The 25,321-nt window shown below is 41.6% G+C and overlaps 1 protein-coding gene across 1 annotated transcript in view; it reads left to right on the top strand.

Annotated features, from left to right (window-relative positions):
* The first annotated feature begins 21,205 nt into the window (after positions 1-21,205).
* The window catches only part of cd36 (CD36 molecule (thrombospondin receptor)), a 35,810-nt gene continuing 31,694 nt past the window's right edge, over positions 21,206-25,321 (top strand). The window contains exon 1 of the mRNA XM_063072805.1: positions 21,206-21,444. Coding sequence (XP_062928875.1) covers positions 21,325-21,444 — 120 coding nt within the window. The 5' untranslated portion in view covers positions 21,206-21,324. The remainder of the gene's footprint in view (positions 21,445-25,321) is intronic.

The following is a 25,321-nucleotide window of genomic DNA, read 5'->3' as shown; positions in this document are numbered from 1 at the left end:
ATTGATCGTGTGGATGGTCAATGGCTTTTTCCCAGGGCTGAAATAACTAACACGAGAGGGCATAGTTTAAAGGTGCTTGGAAGTAGGTACAGAGGAGAAGTCAGAGGTAAGTTTTTTTATGCAGAGAGTGGTGAGTGCGTGGAATGGGCTGCCGGAGACGGTGGTGGAAGCGGATGCGACAGGGTCTTTTAAGAGACTCCTGCATAGGCACATGGAGCTTAGAAAAGTAGAGAGCTATGGGTAACCGTAGATAATTTCTAAAGTAAGTACATGTTCATCACAGCATTGTGGGCCGAAGGGCCTGTATTGTACTGTAGATTTTCTATGTTTCCATATAATCAATTTTAACATCAGAGCTATTTTTCTTAATCTATTCAATGAGTTAGCTGATAGGATCTGAACAGTAAGGATGTCATATAACATATCCAAGACATGCTTTACTACTTTTGTAACATATAAGAAATGTCAAGTGTGAATACCAGACAGTGATTCTTACTCATCATCACTCGTATTACTGAGGTTCTATTGATATCACAAGCCTCTTGAAATGGATGGAAGTCGCTCATGAAGGAAATCTTCAAGAGGTTCTTACCATCCAGGAGATGCCCTCTTCACGTTGCTACTATTGGGGAAGAGGCCTGAAGACCCACACTCAAAGTTTATAGAACAGCTTCTTACCCTCTGCCATCAGATTTCTGAATAGTGCATGAACCCATGAACATGACTTTGTTTTCCCTCCCTTGTACTTCTGTGACTTGGCGTGATTTTTATGTCTTGCACAGTACTGCTGCCATAAAGCAACAGATTTCACAACATGTGTCAGTGATTAGAAACATGAGATTATGTGGAATAGGAAGGGTTTAAAGACTGCAGAGCATAACAACAACAAGTTAATCATTAAAGTGGATACCATTAAATAAGCCTTCAGCTGAGTATTTGATAAATATTCATTTAAACATTGATCAATTCATACGATAATTGGAAAAATATAATGATACCTAGAATTTATGGCGTATCATTCTAAAGGGAATTACAAAAATAAAGATATGACAGAGATAATGCATAAAGTACAGACTAGAGAAATAAAGTTAGAGCTTTATGTACGTTTGTTGTAAATCCTGAAGGCTCAGAATATGCTTTACAAAAACTTTATGTGGACTCAGACTCCCAAAGGACAATAAAACAGAATATTGTACCATCAGCCACTAAATTCATTAGCACGTGTCTGTGTGGGAGCACAGCTACACAAAATATTTTCAAAGCTCTAAGATCATACATGGAGATACAGGGGACTGCCAATGCTGTTTTTTTTTGGTCCAAAGATCACACTGCTGGAGAAACTAAGGTCAAGCAGCCTTCAAAGGAGAATGGAATTGCTGATGTTTTGTGTTGGGACAGTGTATCAAGATTCAGAGTGGAGTGGAAGGCTAGCCAGTATAAAGAGGAGAGGTAGAGGGGTGAGACAAATGATTGGTGGACTGAGGAGGAGTGAACGATGATGGACAGAAGTAGCTGGGAGACAGAGTATATGGGAAATGGAACAAAAATGGGAGGACCAGAAGTGGATTGGAAGGTGAGAGAGAGGGAAACACAGGAGGTAAGGTTACCTGAAATTGGAAAATTAAGCTTTCCAATTGGGTTGGCTGGTGCTGTAGTGGTACCAGCACTGGACTTCAAAGCAGGTGGTCCTGACTTGGGCAGCAGCAGTATCTGCGTGGAAGAAAGGCCTGGTGCTCTACTTTCGTATCTTGCCATGAAAACATTATGGACTCTATGGTCCATGAGGTCACGAAGATTTAGACTTGACTTAACGACTGAGCAACAAATTATTGGGTTGTACCCTGCCCAGGTGGAAGATGAGATGAGTTTGGGTTGGACACCTCCCTGGCACTGGAGAAGATGAAGGATAAACCAGTCAATGGGGGAATGGTCTGTGTTTAGTTTCACTGACACAGAGAAGGCCCCAGATTGAGCACCAAATGCAGAAGAGAGACTTGCACATAAATCTTTGTCTCACCTGCAAAGGCTGTTGAGGTCCCTGGAATAGGAGAGTGTAGAAACAAGTGATGTAACTCTGGTGGTTTGAGAGGAAAGTGCAGGTTTGCGGAGCAGGAATGAGTGGACCGGAGGGTTATGGAAAGGTTAATGCCTGCAGAACGTGGAAAGGAGTGGAGAGGGAAAGATGTGGCTAGTGGTGCCATTCAGTTGCAGCTGTTGCCAATGACAAAGGATGATGTGCTGGATGTGCTGGAAGTTAGAGGTGTGAGACAGGACATAGATGCAGTTACTTGGATGGGCCAAAATGCATTTTCTTTAATGCAAGAAGTATCCGGAACAAGGATGATGAATTTAGATCAGTTCATGGAGCTACGATGTTGTAGGCATTGCAGAGAAATGGCTGTTACAAGGGCAGGAATGGCTGCTGGATATTTCAGAGTTCAGACATTTTAAAAGGGATGGAGAGGGCGGTAAAAGGACCGGTGGAGTGGCATTGTTAATCAGGGATAGTATCACAGCTGCAGAAAGGGAGAGATCGTCCACTGAGTCTGTGTGGATGAAAGTCAGAAACAGGAAGGGAAAAATCATTTTATTGTGTGTATTCTATTGGTCCTCAATAGCAACGGTGACATGGAGGAGCAGATTTGTTTGTCATGGGTGACTTGTATTTCCCTAATATTGATAGGCACCTCCTTAGTGCAAGAGAATTAGATGGGACAGAATTTGTTAGCTGTAACCCAGGAAGGATTCCTTAGATAAACTGGCTAAAGGAGAGGCCATTCTGGATCTAGTACTGGGCAATGAACCAGGTCAGATGTTAGATCTCTTGGTGGGTGAGCATTTCAGACACAGTGACCACAACTCCTGGATCTTTAGCAAAGCCATGGACAAGGATAGGAGCAGATGATATGGAGAGTATTTAATTGGGGAGGGGTCATTATGATGCTAATAGGCAGAACTTGGGGGCATAAATTGGGAATAGATGTTCTCATGGAAATGTAATGGAAATGTGAAGATTATTTACAGAATACTTTCATGGGTTCTGGATAGATTTGTCCCATTGTGGCAGGAAAAGGATGGTAGGGTGAAAGAACCATGGTTGACAAGAAGTGGAACATTTAGTCACGAGGAAGGAGCAAGCACACTTAAGGTTTAGGAAGCAAAGATTAGGCAGGACTCTTGAGGGTTATAAGGTAGCCAGAATGGTTTGCGAGAGCTAGAAGGAGACATGTGAAAGCCTTGCTGAGGAGGATTAAGGAAATCCCCAAAGCATTCTACACACAGGTGAAGAACAGGATGACTAGAATGAGAGTAGGACCGATTGGGAATAAAAGAGGAAACATACTGCAGTTGGAAGAGGTAGGGAAGGCCCTTAATGAATACTTTGCTTCAGTATTTAGCAGGAAGAGGGACTTTGATGAATATGAGGTTAGCATAGAACAGGCTAAGTACTGGAAAATGTTGAGGTTAGAAAAGAGGCAGTGTTAGAACTTCTGAAAAACATTAGGATAGATAAGTCCCTGGTGCCAGACAGAAGACACTCAAGCTTACATTGGGAGGTGACCAAACAGATCTTTGTACCTTCACTGGACGGTGGCAAATGTTATTCTTTTGTTCATGAATGGGATTAGGGATAATCTGGGGAGTTATAGACCAGTAAGTCTTTCATTGGTGTGGGAAAATTATTGGATTCTTAGACAGGATTGGAGAAACACAGTCTGATATTGTATAGTAGATATGGCTTTGTGAGGGGCACGTCTTATCTCATGCGCCTGATGGAATTCTTTGTGGATGTGACAAAATACACTGATGAAGGTAGAGCAGTGGATGCAGTATTTATGGATTTTCGTAAGTATTTGATAAGATTCCTCATGGCAGGCACATCAGAAAGTCAGGGATCCAGGGAAACTTGGCAGTGTGGATTCAGAATTGGCTTGACCATAGAAGGCAGAGGGTAGTAGTAGATAGAGCGTATTCTGCCAGGAGGTTGGTTACCTGTGGTATTTCACAGAGATCTGTATTTGGACCACTGTTCTTTGTGGTTTTTATAAAAGAGTTGGACAAAGAAGTGGAAGGCGGATTAGTAAGCTTGCAGACGATATGAAGGTTGGTGGTGTTTGGACAGTGTAGCAATTTCTCATGGATTGCAATGGGACATTGATCGAATGCAGAGATAGGCTGAGAAGTTTCAGTTGGAGTTAATTTGGGAAAAGTGCGAAGTGATACTTAGTTGTGATAGGTGCATAGTTCTCTGAAGATGGAATCTCATGTGGATAGGGTGGTGAAGAAAGCTTTTGGTTTGCTGGTCTTCATTAATCAGAGCATTGAGTATAGGAGTTGGGATGTAATGTTGAATTTGTATAAGGCATTGGTAAGGCCAAATCTGGAGTATTTTGTACATTTCTGGTCACCAAATTATAGGAAAGATGTCAATAAAATTGAGAGAGTACAGAGGAGGTTTACTAAAATGTTACCTGGGTTTCATCTCCTAAGTTACAGAGAAAGGTTGAACAAGTTAGGTCTTTATTCTTTGGAGAGTAGAAGGCTGAGGGGGGACTTGATAGAGGTGTTTAAAATTATGAGGGGGATTGATAGAGTTGACGTGGTTAGACTTTTTCCATTGAGAGTGGGGAAGATTCAAACAAGAGGACATGGGTTGAGAGTTAGAGGACAAAAGTTTAGGGGTAACATGAGGGGGAACTTCTTTACTCAGAGAGTGGTAGCTGTGTGGAACGAGCTTCCAGCAGAAGTGGTTGAGGCAGGTTCTATGTTGTTGTTTAAAGTTAAATTGGATAGATATATGGACAGGAAAGGAATGGAGGGTTATGGGCTGAATGCAGGTCGGTGGGACTACGATAGGGTAAGAGTTCGGCATGGACTAGAAGGGCTGAGATGGCCTGTTTCCGTGCTGTAATTGTTATATGGTTATATGATAAACTTTGGAAGGTCAAACTTGAAGGCAGAGTACAGAATTAATGGCAGGGCACTTAGCAGTGTGGAGTTACAGAGGGTTCTTAGGGTTCGCATATGTAGATTCCCTCCAAGCTGCTGCACAAGTTGATAAGGTGGTTAAGAAGGAGTATATTATAAGACCATAAGACGTAGCAGCAGAATTAAACCATTCAGACCATTGAGTGTGCTCTGCCATTCCATAAGACCATAAGATATAGGAATAGAATTAGGCCATTTGGCCCACCATGCCTGCTCCACCATTTCATCATGGCTGGTCCAATTTTCCTCTCAACCACAATCTCCTGTCTTCTCCCCATATCCCTTCATTCCCTGACCAATCAAGAATCTATCAACCTCTGCCTTAAAAAATTCCACAGATTTACCACTCTCTGGCAAAAGAAATTCCTCCTCATCTCCGTCGTAAAAGGATGCCCCTCTACTCTGAGGAAGTGTCATCTGGTCTAAGACTCTCCAACCATAGGAAGCATCCCCTCCACAACTACTTTATTAAGGCCTTTCACTATTCGATAGGTTTCAATGAGGTCACCCCTTATTCTTCCGAATTCTAGTGAATACAGGCCCAGAGCCATTTAACACTCTTCATATAACAAGCCATTCAATCCTGGGATCATTTTCGTGAATCTCTTTTGAATCCTCTCCAATTCCAGCACATCCTTTCTAAGATAAAGGGCCGAAAACTGCTCTCAGTGCTCCAACTGAGGCCTCACCAGTGCTTTATAAAGTCTCCTCTTTCCATCTTTGATTTTATATTCTAGTCCTCTTGAAATGAATGCTAACATTGCATTTGCCTTCCTCACCACAGACTCAATGTGCAAATTAACCTGCAGAGAATCCTGCACAAGGACTCCCAAGTCCATTTGCGCCTCAGTTTTATTGTATTTTCTCTCCATTTTAGAAAACAGTCAACCCTTTCATTTATTCTAACAAAGTGCATGACCATATACTTCCCGACACAGTATTTTATCTGCCATTTTTTTGCCCATTCTCCAAATCTGTCTAAGTCTTTCTGTAGCCTCTCTACTACAGGCCCCTCCACCTATGTTCATAGCATCTGCAAACTTTGTAATAAAGCTATCAATTCCATCATCCAAATCATTCACCTGTAATGTAAAAAGAATTGGTCCCAACACAGACCCCTGTGGAACACCTCTAGTCACTGGCAGACAACCAGAAAAGTCTCTCTTTATTCCCACTCTTTGCCTCTTGCCAATTGGCCACTGCTATATCTATGCTAGCTTGCATCATACACCGGGGTGCTCTCTTCAGTTGCCTGATGAGGTAACCATAGCCTCTGGCTGGCAGCAGATGCCTTCAGGTCGTGCCCAACCTTAGTAGAGTGTTACGACCCCTAACCACTACACTCTCCAGTTCGGGGTCAGCAGTGGTGGCCAAGTCACTGCCCATCTGCTCCTGACTTCCAGCTCAACCCCTCTCGCCTGCTCCATATCCAGCAAGAGGCTCTTTCTGCTTCCTCCCCCATCCTGCGAGCTGCTAGGTTCTTGCTCTTTTCATCAAGGCCCAGTGCAGAGAGCAATATCCATACCGACCTTGCTGGGACCCCTCTACAGCCGATCTCCATGGGGAATAGCCACACCTGCCATCCTTTGTCCCTGCACTCCTGGACTAAGGACTGGTACTTCAGGGCCTTCCTCTTTTGAGTCTCCTTGCTTCCTTCCTCCTACGGTACTGTGAGCTCCACCAGGATGATTTTCTTGTCTTCGGTGCACCACAGTACAAAGTCTGGTCAACTTGTGGTTTGCACCAGTTCCGGGACCTGCAGCTTCCTCCCCACGTTGACCCTCATCTCCCATGATTTGGCAGTTTGCAGCAGATTGAATTTATGCCTCTTTGATACGACTGGCGTGGCCCTCTCCATGATCAAAATGACTGCCCTGTTTGCCCCTCTGCCAGCTGGTCTCTTTTTACACCTCTCCCACTCCAGTATGTCAGCAAGGGACAGCTGGACCTGCATCCTGACAGTACATGTGCCAATGAACCCTACTGACCGGAAAGCTTGCAGTTATGAACCTCTCTCAGCCCCCATGTGTGCAGCTGTGATGGTGTAGGGAGATTGTCATACATGGACTGCAGGAGGAAAGAAATGTGGAAGAGCTCCAGTCTCCAAATCTCTGCCCAAGTGACCTTGCTCTTGGAAAGATCCCATTTCGTCCACGTGCTCTGTAACCCCAACTCCACTGCCTTCGATAACCGCCTTTTGTCCTCGTGGTTCCTACCTCTGCCAGGACCATGTCACGCCTATCCCTTGCACCTCTGCTCCCCTATCGTTGGAAGTGTAGACCTTGTCAAAGGCCTTCTGAAAATCCAAGCACAACGTCAATCGATTTGCATTTGTCTATCCTGCTTGATATTTCTTCGGAGAATTCTAACATAATTGTCAGGCAAGATTATCCCTTGATGAGATCATGCTGACTACAGCCTATTTTATCATGTGCCTCCAAGTATGCTGAGACCTCATCCTTAATAATCATCTCCAATGTCTTCCCAACCATTGAGGTCAGATTAACAGGCTTTTTTCATTCTGCCTCCATTCTTGAAGAATGGAGTGACATTGCAATTTTCCGGTCTTCCATAACTATTCCAGAATCTAGTGATTCTTGAAAGATCATTACTAATGCCTCCATGATCTCTTCAGTCACCTCTTTCAGAACTCTGGAGTGTACACCATCTGTTCCAGGTCACTTTTCTACCTTCAGACCTTTTAGTTTCCCAAGAACCTTCTCCTTAGTTATGATAACTACACACATTTCATGCCCCCTGACACCTGGAACTTCCACCATACTGCTAGTGACTTCTACATTGAAGACTGACAGAAAATACACATTCAGTTCACCTGCCATTTTGTTGTCCCCCATTACTACCTCTAGCATTGTTTTACACTGGTCCGATATCCACTCTCACCTTTCTTTTATACTTTATGCACCTGAAGAAACTCTCGGTATCCTCTTCAATATTATTGGCTAGCTTACTTTCAAATTCCATCTTTACCTTCTTAATGACTTTTTAGTTGCCCTTCGTTGGCTTTTAAAAGCTTCCTGTTCCTCTACCTTCCCACTAATTTTGCTCTGTTATGCCCTCTAATTGGCTTTTATGTTGGCTTTGACTTCTCTTGTTAGCCATGGTTGTGTCATATTTCCCTTAGAATATTTCTTCCTCTTTAGGATGTATATATCCTGTGCCTTCTGAATTGCTTCCAGAAATTCCAGCCCTTGTTGCTCTGCCGTCATCCATGCCAGTGTTCTTTTCCAAACAGTTCCGGCCAACTCCTCTCTCATGCTTCAGTAATTCCCTGATACACCTGACCTTAGCTTCTCCTTCTGAAATTTCAGGGTGAATTCAATCATATTATGATCACTTGCCCCTTAGGGTTCTTTTTCATTAAGCTCTTTAATCAATTCTAGTTCATTGCACAACACTCAATCCAGAACAGCTAACAATCATGAGCTGCTCTAAAAAGCCATCTCGTAGGCACCCTAGAAACTCCCCTGCCTGGAATCCATCACTAACCTGATTTTCCCAATCTATCTGCATAATGAAGTCCCCCATGACAATTGTAACATTGCCCTTTTGGCATGCGTTTTCTATCTCCCATTGTAATTTGTAGGCCACATCCTTATTACTGTTAGGTGGTCTGTATACAACTCGCATCAGGGACTTTTTACTCTTGCAGTTCCTTAGCTCTACCCACAATGATTCAACACCTTCTGACCCTATGTCACCGCTTTCTAATGATTTGATTTCATTTTTTACCTACAGAGCAACGCCACCCCCTCTGCCTACTTGCCTGTCCCTTTGATACAATGTGTATCCTTGGACATTAAGTTCCCAGCTGTAATTTTCTTTCAGCCATGATTCAATGATGCCTACAACTTAAAACTTGCCAATTTGCAGCTGTGCTGTAAGTTCATCTACCTTATTCTGTATGCTGTACACATTCAAATACAACACCTTCAGTCCTATATTAAATTGAATTGAATTGAATTGGCTTTGTTTCTTACTTCCTTCGTATACATAAGGAGTAAAAATCTTTACATTACGTCTCCGTCTAAATGTGCAATGTGCAATTTATAGTAAATTATAATAAATAGTGTGTACTATAGAATGTATGATACAATAGTATGCAATGCATACAATAGTATGTACAATATAACATAGAAATACAATTGTATCAACATGAATTAATCAGTCCAGTGGAAGAAGCTGTCCCGGAGCTTATTGTTCCTGGCTTTTATGCTGTGGTACCAGTTCATGGATGGTAGCAGCTGGAACAGTTTGTGGTTGGGGTGACTTGGGTCCCCAATGATCCTTCAGGCCCTTTTTACACACCTGTCCTTGTAAATGTCCTGAAGAGTCTTGCAATTGGGAAGTACTGTTCCTATATCAGGCAGTGATTCAGCCAGTCAGGATGCTCTCAATTGTGCCTTTGTAGAAAGTTCTTAAGATTTGGGGGCCCATACCAAACTTCTTCAACTGTCTGAGGTAAAAGAGGTGCTGTTGTGTCTTTTTCACTACACAGCCAGTATGTACAGACCACGTGAGATCCTTGGTGATGCGTATGCCAAGGAACTTAAAACTGTTCACCCTCTCAAGCTCAGGTACATTGATGTCAATTTTCTCCACTTCTCCTGTAGTCCACAACCAGCTCTTTTGTTTTTGTGACATTGAGGGAGAGGTTGTTTTCTTGACACCACTGTGTCAGGGTGATGACTTCTTCTCTGTAGGTTCCCTTGTTATTATCTGAGATTAGGCCAATCAATGCAGTATCGTCAGCAAATTTAATTAGCAGATTGGAGCTGTGAGTGGTGATACAGTCATGGGAATACAGGGAGTACAGGAGGGGACTTAGGACACAGTCCTGAGGGGTACCTGTGTTGAGGATCAGAGGGGCAGAGGTGAGGGAGCCCAATCTTACCACCTTCTGGTGATCTGACAGGAAGTCCAGGATCCAGCTACACAAGGCAGGGTGAAGGCCGAGGTCTCTGAGCTTCTTGTCGAGCCTGGAGGGAATTATGATGTTGAATGCTGAACTGTAGTCTAAAAATAGCATTCTCTCACAAACATCCTTCTTCTCCAGATGTGTAAAGACGGTATGAAGAGCTGTGGCTATTGCATCTTCTGTTGATCGGTTGTGTCGGTAGGCGGATGTAGGGGGTTCAGTGTGGGTGGTAGCAAGCTGTAGATGTAGGCCTTGACCAGCCTCTCAAAGCATTTGCTTATTATTGAGGTGAGTGTGACAAGACATGTTACCTCGGTCTTTTTAGGTACAGGGGTAATGGTGGATATTTTGAAGCAGGAGGGCACTCTACACTGGGAGAGGGAGAGATTAAAAACGTCTGTAAGCACAGCTGTCAGTCCGTCCTTTTCCATTTTGTCTGTCTTTTGCATTGTAACTCATCCTGTTGACTGTTATTTTGCCCTATCAAAAGCCTCTCCTCACTACACATTGTCCGTTTGCCCCAGCTGCCTCATCTTCAGCACTATTATCTACCTTTCCTACAGTACTTCTTGCATTGAAATATATGCAGCTCAGGACACTAGTCACTCCATGCTCGACCTTTCGATTCCTAACTTTGTCTGAGTCCTGGCCAACATCTGCCTCCACCACCTCTCCAATAACTGTTCCGGCACTCTGGTTCCCATCCCCCTACAATTCTAATTTAAACCCCACTGTGCAGCATTAACAAACCTTTCCGCCATGATATTAGTCCCTCTCCAGCTCAGGTGCAAAACATCCCTTCTGTACAGGTCCCACCTTCCCTGGAAGAGAGCCCAATGATCCAAAAATTTTATGCCCTCCCTCGTAGAGTAACTCCTTAGCCACGTATTAAACTGTACAGCCTTCCTAGTTCTGGCCTCAGTAGCAGATGGCATGGGTTGCAACCCTGAGATCACGATCCTGGAGGCCTGCCCTTTAACTTGGTACCTAACTCCCTGAACTCCCTTTACTGCACCTCATCACTTGTCCTACCCTTGTCATTGGTGTCTAATGGACCAGGACTTCTGGCTGTTCACCCTCCCACTTAAGAATGCTGAGGACTCGATCTGAGATATCCCAGGAGGCAACATAGAACCATAGAACCATAGAACACTACAGCACAGAAAACAGGCCATCCGGCCCTTCTAGTCTGTGCCGAAACCTTATTCTGCTAGTCCCATTGACCTGCACCCAGCCCATAACCCTCCAAACATATTATTCAGGAAACTCATTCTTGCCCACAGAGCCTCCTGTCCATTCCCCAAGTATCGAATCTCCTATCACCACAGTGTGCCTCTTCTCCCCGCTTCCCTTCTGAGTCACAGAGGCAGACTCAGTGCCAGAGACCCGAGCACTGTGACTTTTCTCTGTTAGGTCAACCCCCCTGACGGTATCCAAAGTGATATACCTGTTGTTGAGGGGGATAGCCACAAGGGTACTCTGCACTGGCTCCTTAACCCCTTTCTCCTTCCTGATAGTCACCCAGATTCCTGTGTCCTGCACCTTGGCTGTAACTACCCCTCTATATGTGCTAACTATCACCCCTCCAGCCTCCTGAATGATCTGGAGTTCATCCAGTTCAGGCTCCAACTCCTTAATGCAGATTGTTAGAAGCTGCAATTGGATGCATTCTCTCAGCTGTCGTCATCAGGGACACTGGAGGCCTCCCTGCCGTCCCACATCCTGCAAGAGGAGCTTTCAGCTACCCTGCCTGACTTCTCTACTGCCCTAGCTGAGCAGATATAAAGAAAGGAAGAAAAAAGAACTTAACATTGAGCTTTTCTTTTCTTTGTTTTCTCTGACTGAAACCGCTCTTCGTTTAAGCCTCAAAGAGCTAAAGCCTCAAGATCACCACTCTGACTCTGTCCACTAAGAAACAGCTGCTGTGACGATGCCCACTGTGCTAACCACAATCTTCCTTTAATTTGCTCTTGCTGATCAATCCCAAATGCCGAAGGGTTGCTGGTCAAAGCTCTTTTTCACTGTAGTGACCCACTGCTGCCTTTTGTACTTGGCCAGTGGACTTGATTGAAGTCCCCTTCTCTCAAAACTTCTGATGTCCAGACTGGCTGCTGCTCAAAGCTCTTTTTCCATTCTCAAAGCTCCTTTATCCTTCTCAAACCCACTCTCCTGTCTTCTCTCCATAACCTTTGATACCCTGATTAGTCAAAAACCTATCAACCTCTGCCTTCGATATATCCCAGTGACTTGGCTGGCACAGCCATCTGTAGCAATGAATTTCACAGATTAACCACCCTTTGACTAAAGAAAATCCTCAAGTCTGTTCTAAATGGACGTCCCTCTATTCTGAGGCTGTGACCTCCGGTCCTACAGTCCTTCAAAATAGGGAACATCCTCTCCAAATCGACTCCATCCAAACCTTTCAATATTTGAAAGATTTTAATCAACTCCCCCCTCATTCCAGTAAACTCAGTGAAAACAGGCCTAGAGCTATCAAACACTCCCCATGTGTTTACCCTTTCATTGCCGGGATCAGTATCATAGGCCGGCTGGTGGCGCAATGGCATCAACGCTGGACTCTGGAGCGAAGGTTCCTGAGTTTGAATCTATGTCGGGCCACCCACCGAGCGCGCTTTCCATCCGTGCCGGGTTGAACGTCGAGCTAGCCACTCGGCCTCGTTAAAAAAAAAGGGTCGAGTCCGGAATGTTCATAGCGTGACCCAATTAATCCAAAAGGAGACCAATCCTGACACCACGTGCCAGACAAGAACGGCTGAGTGTCTGGTGCGACATGCTAAAAAAACATGATCATGAACATCTTCTGGATCCTCTTCCTTGCCAGCATTGATTTCTTAGATAAGAGGTCCAAAGTTGCTCACAGTACTCCAATGCATTACATCCTTGCTATCGCCTTCCAGTCCTCTTGAAATGAATGCTAACATTACACTTGCTTTCCTTACCATTGACTCAACCTGCTAGTTAACCTTCTTGGAATCCTGCATGCAGACTCCCAAGTCTCTTTGTAGTTCTGGGTTTTGAACTTTCTTCCCATTTAGAAAATAGTCCACCCCTTTATTCCTTTTATCAAATTGCATGACCATGCACTTCCTCCTCTGTATTTCATCTATTACCTCTTTGCCCATTGTTCCAATCTATCTAAATTAGTGTCGCCAACCTGTCGATCTTTGAGACTTTCCCAGCAGATCCTGAAAAAAATCAAAAATAAATACACAAATACAGTTGTAATGTGAGCATTATAAAAATAAGTAATACTAATTAGGATAATGGTAATATAGCAATATTTTCGCTATTGAAAACTATTTGAAAAGAGAGATTGTTTCTGGGTTGCGGGGTTTTAGTTCCGTTCTTTCTGCCCAGTGCGCATGTGTGTAGCTCCCTCGCCATGTACCGCGTTTTCAGCGTAACTTGTGCTGCATCAAAGTGACCAATCAGATTAGATAAGAGTACAGACTGTCGCAAACATCAATATATGGCAGTGGTCCCCAACCTCCGGGCCACGGACCGATACCGGACCGTGAAGAATGCAGCGGTGGCCAGGACGCACCCAGCACATCTTTAAGAAAAAAGCCGAAATAAACCAGCTAGTTGATTAGGTGCCGCCTGGCACATAAATGTCGGCCCAGATCAGAGGTGACGCAATTGGCAATCGCTCGTGATATCCTGATAGCATGGCGCAGGCTCCATGAAAGAAGGCAAAAACATACAAATTCCATCCAGAATGGGACGAGGAATTTCTATCTACCTTGGTGAAAGACAAGTGTGTATGTATGTTGTGCCACCAAACACAAGCACTGTCTAAAAGAGGGAATCTGGATCAGCACCACAACACCAACCACCAGAAATTTAAAGACACCTACCCCCCAAAGAGCGCAATTTGTGCCAGGAAAGTTGAGGAGCTGAAATCGGGGTTGAAAGCCCAGCAATCGTTTTTCACAAAACATGCTGCTCAAAATAAGGCAGCTATTGACACATCATTTCGTGTAAGTCACCTTTTGGCTAAACACAAGAAGCCTTTTACAGATGGCGATTTATTCAAGGAAGCAATAGCCATTACCGCAGTTACTGTTTTCAATGACTTTAAAAACAAAAACTACATCACAACCGCAATACATAACATACCGCTTAGCCCTGCAACAGTGACAAGGAGGGTAGAGTCACTGTCAGAGGATATGGATCGACAAGTGTTAAAGGATTTGTCTCTCTGTGAATATTTTTCGCTACAGTTTGATGAATCCCTGGATGTAATGCAAACAGCTCAGCTTGTATTTGTCAGAATGGCTTTCCAGGATTTTACAACAAAGGAGGACTTCCTCACTCTTTTACAATTAAAGGAGAGAACGAGAGGTGAGGATATTTACAATGAGTTTAAAAAATATGTCCGTGAAAATGACATTCTCATTCATAAACTGGTGGCAATTACAACTGATGGGCCCCAGCAATGCGTGGTGTGCATGTTGGTTTTATGGCACTAAAAGTCAGTGCCTACTTCGGGTCAACTTATCTTTGTGAAATTGCATTTTCACAGATGAAAATTATTAAATCTAAGTACAGGAGCTGTCTTACTGACAGACACCTCAGACTGGCTGTCTGTAGTTATGAGCCAAATTTCAGGGAACTAGCAGAAGAAATTCAGCGCCAGTCATCACACTGAGTGCAACAGTCAATTTTTATTCATTTATTTTTTGTGCTGAAATAAAATTAAATGATGAAACTTAGAATTAAAGGTGTGAAGTATTGTAATATTCTTAAAGAAAGACAGCTATGGCCTGTGTGATATGCTAGTTACATTGTTTTCTTGTTTGAAATAATTTGAAAGTTTGACAAAAGTATTTTGTGTAATTCAAATAAAATTAGCCCAAAATAAAAGCCCAATTAGCCCTTTTATTTGGGCTAATTGTATTTGAATTACACAAAATACTTTTTGGAAGTACAATCTGAGCTGTTTTTTCTCTAAATGATTTAGTAGGTAGATCTTGCCTTTCACTAAGGTCGAGGTAGGGTATCTTGGGCTTAAAAAGGTTGGTGACCACTAATCTAAGTCCTTCTGCAGACACCCTGCTTCCTCAACACTACCTGCCCCTCCAACGGTCTTAGTAACATATGCAAAATTGGCAACAAAGCCATCAATTCCTTCATCCAAATCATTGACATATAACAGAAAAAGAAGTGGTCCCAACACTGAGCCCTGTGGAGCACCATTAGTCACTGGCAGCCAAATAGAAAAGGCCACCTTTTTTCCCACTCTTTGCCTCCTTCAAATCAGCCAATTCTCTATCCATGGTAACATCTTCCCTGTGATTCCATGACTCTTATCTTGTTAAGTAGTTTCATGTGCAGCACCTTGTCAAAGGCCTTCTAAAAATCCAAATAAACAACATTCACTGACTCTCCTTTGTCTATCCTGCCTGTTATTTCCTCATAGAATTTGAATAGATTTGTCAGGCAAGATTTCCCCTTAAGAAATCTTTGATGAATTTGGCCTATTTCGCCATGTACCTCAAAACCTCATCCTTAATAATTGACACCAACATCTTTCTAACAACTAAAGTCAGGCTAACCGGCCTATAGTTTCCTTTCTTCTACTTCCCTCTCTTCTTAAAGAGTGGAGTGACATTTGTAATTTTCCGTTCCTCTGGAACTATTTCAGCATCTAGAGATTCTTGAAAGATCATTACTAATGTCTCCACAATCTCTTCAGCCACCTCTTTGAAAACCCTGGGGTGTAATCCATTTGGCCAAGGTGACTTAACTACCTTCAGACTTTTCAGCTTCCCAAGCACCTTCTCCCCACCTTCTGACTTTCCACAGTGAAGACTGATGCAAAATACTTACCAAGTTAGTGGGCCATTTCTTTGTTTCACATTATAACCTCTTCAGCATCATTTTCCAATGGTCCAATATCCACTCTCAACTCTCTTTTACTCTTTATATATCTGAAAAATCTTTTTGTATTCTCCTTCCTATTATTAGCTACCTTGCCTGCATATTTTATATTATCTCTTTACAGCTTTTTCTATTGCCTTCTGTTGGTTTTTAAAAGCTTCCTAATCCAGTACTAATCCCACTAAATTCTGCAATATTATATGCCCTCTCTTTTGCTTTTATGCTGCCGTTGATTTGTCAGCACTGTTGTCTCATCCTCCCTTTGGAATGCTTCTTCACCTTTGGGATATATCTTTCCTGTGCCTTCCAAATTGCTCCCAGAAACTCCAGCCATTTCTGTTCTGCTGTCATCCCTGCTAGTGTCCTTTTCCAATCAACTTTGACCAGCTCCTCTATCACGCCTCTGTAATTTAATTTTCTCCATTGTAATACTGATATATCCAATTTTAGCCTCTCCTTCTCAAGCTGCAGGGTGAATTCTATCATATTATGATCACTGTCTCCTAAGGTTTCCTTCACCTTAAGCTCTCTAATCATATCTGTGTCATTGCGTAATACCTACCCCACAGCTCAAGCAAACCTGCTTGCAATAATATTGGTCCCTCTCAAGTTCAAGTATAACCCATCCTTTTGTACAAGTCATACCTTCCCAAGAAGAGATCCCAATGATCCAGGAATCTGAAACCCTGTCCCTGCATCAATTCTTCAGCCATGCACTTAACCTCCAAATCATCGTATTCGTACCCTCACTAGTGTGTGGCACAGGCAGCTATCCAGAGATTACTACCCTCAAGGTCCTGCTTTTCAGTTTTCTACCTCGCTCCCTATATTCTCTTTTCTTTTCTTTTTAAATCTTTTTATTAATTATTATTGAAAATCAACAACAGAGAAAAATACATTAAAATAATCAAGATAACATATCCATATGTAGAGTAAAAGATAAACTATCAACCAGGCTAAACAGTATATCAATAATAATCAAAAAATAAAGTATTAAAGCTTTTTTTTATGGAAAAAAGGAAAGAAGGAAAAATAAGAACCCCTACTAACTATAACAAAGAAAACCCCTAATAACTAAAAAAAAGGAAAAAAAAAACCATTTGGAGCACAAACCCAGAGCCATGCGCCATACAAGCTTCCTTAAAAAAAAATCAAACCGCCAACCAAATTCATATAACCAAGCGTCAGAAAAGGACCAGCTTAACGCATTTAACGCAAGTCAAATGATAATAATGGGCAAAAGAACCCCACCTTTTCTCAAAGTGAAATTTGGGATCAAAAGTTTGACTTCTAATTTTTTCCAAACTAAGACATAACATCACCTGAGAGAACCATTGGAGCAGAAGCATCTTTCCATTTTAATAAAATAGCCCTTCTAGCCAGTAATGTGACAAATGCAATTACATATTGGTCAGATATAGAAATACCGTGAATATGTTGAGGAATTATACCAAACAAAACTGTCAATTTATTAGGTTGTAAATTGATTCTTAAAGCTTTAGAGGTTATGGAAAAAATAGGTTTCCAAAATTGTTTCAATACAGAACACGACCAAAACATATGTGTCAATATAGCTATCTCAGTTTTGCATCTATCACATTGATTATTTACATTAGGAAAAATTTTAGACAATCTCTCCTTCGTCAAATACTAACGATGTACAATTTTAAATTGAATTAGAGAATGATTGGCACAAATCAAAGAAGAGTTAAGCAGCTTCAAAATTCACAACCAATCCTCTGTTATCAAGGTCATATTAAGCTCTCTCTCCCAATCTTGCTTGATCTTAAGTAAAGGATAATTGTCCTGTTGTAATAGTAAATTATAAATTTTCCCAATAAAGCCTTTCACTAAAGGGTTCATTTTTAAAATAATGTCTAACAGGTCAGAATCTTGTATATACGGAAAATTACTTAAATATTCTTGTAAAAAATGTCTGACCTGAAGATATTGCAAAAAATGTGAATATGAGAGAGAGTATTTAGTTACTAATTTCTCAAAGGACATCAATTGACCTTCTTGAAACAAGTCCATAAAGGAAAAATTCCTTTATTCTATGTTCTCCCTTCAGGACCTCCACCTTTTTCCTATCTATGTCATTGGTGCCAGTATGTACAACTTCTGGCTGTTCACCCACCCTCTTTAGAATGTTGTGGACCAATCTGAGACATCCTTGACCCTGGCACCTGGAAGACAAAATACCACCTGGGCATTTCTTTCACGTCCACAGAGTCTGCTGTCTGCTCATCTAATTATGGAATCCCCTATCATTACTGCATTCCTCTTCTTCCTCCCTCCTTCTCTTTTGAGCCACAGAGACAGTGCCAGAGATCAGGTCACTGCGGCTTCCCCCTTGGTAGGTCAAACCCCCCTAAAAACCCCCAAAAGTATCTAAAGAGGTATAATTATTATTGAAGGGAACTGTCACAGGGGTTCTCTACACTGGCTGCCTATTCCTTTTCCCTCTCCCGACCATCATCAATCTATCTGCCTCCTGCGACTTGAGGGTTACTACCTCCCTGTGGCTTCTATCTGTCACCTCTTCATTCCCCTGTATGAGCCAAAGTTCACTGAGCTGCAGCTCCAGTTCCTGAACACAGTCTCTAAGGAACTGTAGCTCAGAGCTCTTTGTGCTGATGTAGTCACCAGGGAGACTGGAGGTCTCCCGAGGTCCCCACTCTCACACAAGGAACTTACCTCTGACTCTGGACCCAATCTCAGTGCACCAGCTATGTACTAACTGAAAAAAAATACTAGAAATTTACTTGGAACTTCCACCTATTCAAACTATTTGGCATCAGACCAGATGTCAACAAGATCTGAGCGGACTGGATGTCAACAAGGAAGTGTTGAATGCCTGGCTCAGAGTTAGAGACCTCTTCCCAGAAATGGAAGGGTTCCCTGTGGCAACACAGGACCAGGTGGTTAACACAAAACGTTATCAAAAATTACGTAATAAAAGACCACCAAATTCAAGCCGATAAGGCAGAAAATGCCGAGAGAAACCAGAAACAATCTAACACATTACAGGATCCCACTACAGTTTATCTCAATCTGATTGCTTACTCTGCACAATCACGTGGCAAACATCATTCACCAAAATTTTGCTTTAAAATACAAACTCAAAAAAGACACCATACTTTATCATAAATACAAGCCTTGTCCAGTTTTAACCATATAACCATATAACAATTACAGCACGGAAACAGGCCATCTTGGCCCTTCTAGTCCGTGCCGAACTCTTACCCTATCCTAGTGCCACCGACCTGCACTCAGCCCATAACCCTCCATTCCTTTCCTGTCCATATATCTATCCAATTTAACTTTAAATGACAACATAGAATCTGCCACAACCACTTCTGCTGGAAGCTCGTTCCACACAGCTACCACTCTCTGAGTAAAGAAGTTCCCCTTCATGTTACCCCTAAACTTTTGTCCTCTAACTCTCAACCCACGTCCTCTTGTTTGAATCTTCCCCACTCTCAATGGAAAAAGTCTAACCACGTCAACTCTCTCTATCCCCCTCATAATTTTAAACACCTCTATCAAGTCCCCCCTCAACCTTCTATGCTCCAAAGAATAAAGACCTAACTTGTTCAACCTTTCTCTGTAACTTAGGAGATGAAACCCAGGCAACATTTTAGTAAACCTCCTCTGTACTCTCTCAATTTTATCGACATCTTTCCTATAATTCGGTGAATTATTTTAGAGTCAGAGTCCTACAAATCATATTATTACTGATCCATTATTACAGATAGGACAATTCATAATATCCGTCTGGATGTAATATTACAGAACAAACAAGCAAGAACAACTCACTTAATAGATCCAGTCATTCCAAGCACACATAACATTCCCAAATCACCAGAAATATGCTGAATTCAAAGAGGAAACTGAAAGACTTTAGAATATGAACAGGGTATATATTGTCCCAATAGTAATGTCTACAACTGGTATCATCCCAAAGTCACTACACAATAACATTAAACAATTAGGCCTGCACGGTAATATTTATATAAATCTCTAGAAAACCACAATAGCAATTGAGAAGTGAGTGTGCTTGGCTATGCCTGTACCTCAGGTTTTACCAGCTATTGCTAAGAAAAAGTAAAAATATGAAATAATAAATAAGCAATAGACACCGAGATGCAGGCAGCACAAGGATGAAAAAATGAGGACTATGTGGGAAGGAAAAGTTAGTTTGATCTTGGAGTAGGTTAAAAGGTCAGCACAACATTGCAGGCCGAAGGGCCTGAACTGTGCTGTACTGTTCTATGTTCTATGTTCTATGGAAGGTGAGGACTAGGGAAACTCGACTCTCTTTGGAATTTAGAACCACTACACTAATCTTCTGGTTCCACTGCACTAATCCATAAATCTTTAATTCCAAGGTCTGGCATTTTTAGCTGAAGAATGGTTAACCTGTGGCAGGAGGAGAAGATGGCGGCGCGATGTAGAGCGCGCGGCCTCTCCGGTGAAATGATATCGTATTTGTTAAATAGGGGGCCGTGTACAATTCTGATTTGATGGAGACAGGCGTGAGAAGCATGGAGGAACATCTGGAGAAACTTCTGAAATGCCCAGTTCGCTGCTGCTGCTACTGTGCGATCGAGAATCTCTGGAGGGTAGGCCCCAAATTCTCGCCTTTGCCTGTTGCTGGCAGCCGGGGCTGGGGTCGAAGCGCTCGGCAGAGATGGTGCTCGGTGTCGGAGGGCTGGTTGGAGGCTCGAAGTTTTGGAACGACTCAGAGTCGGACTGTGGTCAGGTTCTTCCAGGATGCTGCATCAGCAAGTTTGAGGTGCTGGAAGACTCATGGCAGGAAGGGTTTTCTTCCTTCTCCCATCTGCGTGAGATCATGGGACTTTCGAGAGACCTTGAACTTTTTTTACTGTGCCCATGGCCTGTTCTTCATCAAGTTACGGTATTGCTTGCACTGTTGTAACTATATGTTGTAATTATGTGGTTTTTGTCAGTTTTTCAGTTTTGGTCTGTCTTGTGTTTCTGTGATATCACACTGGAGGAACATTGTATCATTTCTTAATGCATGCATTACTAAATGACAATAAAAGAGGACTGCGTGTCCTCATAATCATAATCATAATCATAACCCACATATACAGGGTAGTTCATTATTTCATTTTGGTGTCATCCATTTAACTCCTTCATTAACAGGTGTATAAATAGCAGACAAAGTAGACTTAGGGATCTGCTATGTGTTAGTTCACTGATAATGCATATTCTCTTATCATGCGGACTTTGGCGTCTGACCTTTGTTTGTCTTGTCAAGCACATTTGATGTGGTTTGAATTTTCCAGCAGTCAAGCCCCACGTTATCAGTGCTTCCTTCTAATTTGCTGTCAAATGCTCTTTCAATAGCTGGGTATTTATAAGATTCCCTGCTCCCAGAGTGTCTCTTTGCTGATTGCTGGCTGCTGCTTTAGCTGAACACCTACTCTGCACCAAAATATTTTGCCTCAATCTGCTGGTTAGGAACTATGGGCTGTCGCAAAATAACCTTATTGAGCATCGGAATTGCTGTCAGCGTGCTCTTGGTGATAATTGGAGGTATTCTGATACCTTTTGGAAATGAGACTGTTCATAAGACCATAAATAAGGTACAGGGCATATTCTGAAATTATGTAAATATATATGGTCAGTTTTTCATTAAGTGTTCAAAAAGTGATGTGGTAAAAATACTTCATTTTATATGTACGATGTTCATGCATTATCATGTTGATAAATATTGGTAGTGTAATCTGAGATCATATTTATTCATTTGTTTAAAAGTCACCTATTGGATTATGTACATTGGCCTCATAAGTATGAAACAAATCTCCTGCAAAACTTCTTTATTGCATAGAAAATATTACAATTAAAAAATGGTCATACACCGATGGAACTCTTAAACCACATTCCCGATTAACTTTAACTAAAAGAGCCCCATACTTTGCATACCACATTTCCTAAACATGGGCTTATAATATTAAAAAGTCAAATTGTGTTAAATTTTCTCTGAATAAATTTTAAGTGTCATAAAACTGAAATTCCACTACCCTATTAAATGTATATATTATATATGAGGGGTGACTGATAATTTTGTGGCCTAAGATAGAAGGAGATGAGTTATTAACTTAAAACTTACTGCATTTTCACTCAAAGAGCTGAACTGCACGTGCATGTAACGACAGCTTCTACCTGGAGGTCCAAGATGCTCTCGTTACATTCACGTGCAGTTCAACTCTTTGAGTGAAAATGCAGAAAGTTTGAAGTTAATAACTCATCTCCTTCTATCTTAGGCCATGAACTTATCAATCACCCCTGCTGTGGACCACTTCTACAAAGAAGGGATCCGTATGCTCCACAACCGCTGGACTAAGTGTGTACATGTAGGAGGGGACTATGTTGAAAAATAAATGTGCTAGGTTTTCCAAAATTCACTCCTTCTACCTTAGGCCACAAACTTATCAATCACCCCTCGTGTGTGTGATTGCATGTGATTACTGAAAGGATTCTTTTTTGTTTAATTGTCTTTAATGGGAAATAATGTATAATTAAAACAGTGTTCCTCCGTGGCCAAAGTGCAAAACACAGCAGAGGTTGACCACTGATTTTCCGGCCCCCTTGGTTCCTGAGCCTTGCCAGATTAATGTTTTCGCCAGATTAATGATCACACAATAACCATGTCAGAAATGGATCATAGAAGCTAAAAATGGATTATTAATTATATAAGAATTAAATGTAAATTTATAATTACTGTGCTTACAAAGAATGTTGCTTCTTGGTTATCTTTTTAAACATTTCATCCAGGCGAAGTTGTTTCATGTGTTTCGATCTCTCCCTGTGTAATTTTTCTTGCATCAAATACAAATTCATTAGGTCTTTTCCTGTCAGGAAGGCACATCTCTCTAACTCTTTAATTAAATCACCCAACAACTCAATCAACTTGTCAATAGTAAATCTTTTAGTTTCATCCTCATTGCTGCCATCTTCATCAAAACTGCAGAGCTTTTATCAGCACTCAGAACACTGTCTATAATTTCCCAGTCTGTAAGGTGATGCACAACAAGCGTTTTGTCGTCGACAATCAACCACTCATGTAGACTTTCTTCATTAAGACTACTTGCTATATCTTTGAAAGCAGGTCCTGTAACATTTCTGTTGGACCATCAACCAAATCATGAGCAACTACTTTCTCCTTTGGTACACGAAGTCCTGTAAGATCATCGTCAAGCTTTTCTTCAGGCGCATGAGCAAACTTCAAGGCAGGTCACAACTTATGGTTGTACCTTCTTCCACCCTTGAGCAATGAACCAAAGAATGTCCTTCATGTTAAATTCTTTAATAAATACCTCTACAGAACTGCTAGCATTCACCTCACCAAACAGATACTTCATGAAAGGTGAGTGATTCTTGGCCTCGTAATTTCATCCTAATTAAAAGGAGTGCTGAACTATCAGTTTCCAGAAAATCGGTGGTCAACCTGTACCAATAGTCACACACAGCACAAGGCATATTCAGCACATTTAAGATAGTAGTAAACATACAATGCTTAACATTTTATAATGAATACTTTTCATATTCATATTTGAGCATTTTTATCACAAAACTTCACCAAGGCACTTTGCTTGTAAAGGGGACTTGTTGGTAGTGACATATGTCCCTTTGTCCATCTGATATCCAGATAGGTTAACAGATAGGTTGTGCCCTTTTTGAACCCATCCTGTTCTCTAGGATCTTGGTATATGCTAATCACCAACACCTGATTATGGATCGTTCCTATTATTGGAAAACTAACAGACTTTTGGCTAAACAAAAACCCTCTTTCACCTGTTCCATGGTTTTCTGCATATTAATGATGCCATAGGAATATGGGTTATTGTTGTTATTCACCTATATTCTGTATAAAACCAATTGCTAATTGATTGTAAAAATACTTCCTGTAAACTCTCACTCTCTTTGCTGTCTTTGTTCATTTGCTTCAGACCTGGGGTGTTGGAGAAATGGAACTCTCAGTACCTTTTGCTCTTACTTCATTTTATGATCAATGACCTCCAGGTCTATGCATTTCCTATCGGTCACACAAGCAACAAAAATGCCCTACCTGGTGGTTGCCGATTAACTATTGCAATACGGGAAATCTGACAGCAAGTCTGGAGGAAGCACATGTTCAAATAATCGAAGAAATTAAGAAACCATTGCCAGGGTTGTTCAAATCTTTCACACCGTGTATGAGCACAATTCGGCCACAGAGTTAAGAATACTTAATGAGCATACAGTACTTAAATCAGGTGAAGTAAATCAGGTAACACAAAATAGAATAAAGATGTTAGAACTGAGAAAGCATTAAGTGAGAAAGACATAAGAGTGAAAGAGGAGAATTAAAATTTCTAACATTAATTTTCTTCCGAGGGAAAGCAGCCCCACATAGATAAAATTGTGATTTTTTTCCAAGGCCAAAGAATTTGTTTAGTGGTACTTATCCCTCACCAAACAACTAACATTTGATATATATCTGAATGCAAGGAAATTGCTCACAGCAGTTTCTAGAATTTAAGGATTATTTACCAATGGGTGCTGATAGCCTCACTTACAGTATATTCACTGTCAAATGCAGCCCTTGTTTACACTCCACAGTTTATCATTTCCCATGCAACTTAATAGAAACATAGAAAACATACAGCACAATACAGGCCCTACAGCCCACAAAGCTGTGCCGAACAATTCCCTACCTTAGAACTACCTAGGCTTTACCCATTGCCCTCTATTTTTCTAAGCTCCATGTAGCCATCTTAAAAGACCCTATCGTTTCCGCCTCCACCACCGCCGCCGGCAGCCCATTCCACGCACTTACTACTCTCTGTATAAAAAACTTACCCCTGACATCTCCTCTCTACCTCCTTCCAAGCACCTTAAAACTATGCCCTCTCGTGCTAGCTATTTCAGCCCTGGAGAAAAGCCTCTGACTATCCACGTGATCAATGCCTCTCATTATCTTGTACACCTCTATCAGAGAGTCACTTCAATGCTGTGTCTGGTATTGGTTGCACTTGTCTTCAATTCAAAATCACAACACTATGACTCCTATCCGGCAGATCTGATAGATTTAATTTAATTTGCATATTGGCACATCAAGCTTTTGGATTCTTCCGTGTCCTTGAATTATGGAATAAAAGTTGATTAATAATTTCCTCAGCTGAGGGGTGACTTATGAGGATTTGGGCATCACATGCAAGTAGCCATAGCCTCAATTACAAGACATACTGTATATTATTGTATATGGAAACTTCTGCCTCACATGAAAGACAACTGAGTTAATGGAGCTAATGGACGTTGAATAAATAATCAACGTCATTCCAGATTGGATATTATGAGAAGCCATGAAATATGAGTATCTATGATATATATGATATGCGTTTGGATATATGAGTAATGTATATGGTAATGATATGTGATTTGATGCCTTCTACAGACTGTGCTGGGTTCAGGATTTAT

Source organism: Mobula hypostoma, chromosome 20 (assembly GCF_963921235.1).
Source record: "Mobula hypostoma chromosome 20, sMobHyp1.1, whole genome shotgun sequence".
NCBI classification, from domain to species: domain Eukaryota; kingdom Metazoa; phylum Chordata; class Chondrichthyes; order Myliobatiformes; family Myliobatidae; genus Mobula; species Mobula hypostoma.
This window is presented reverse-complemented; position numbering and strand designations above follow the sequence as displayed.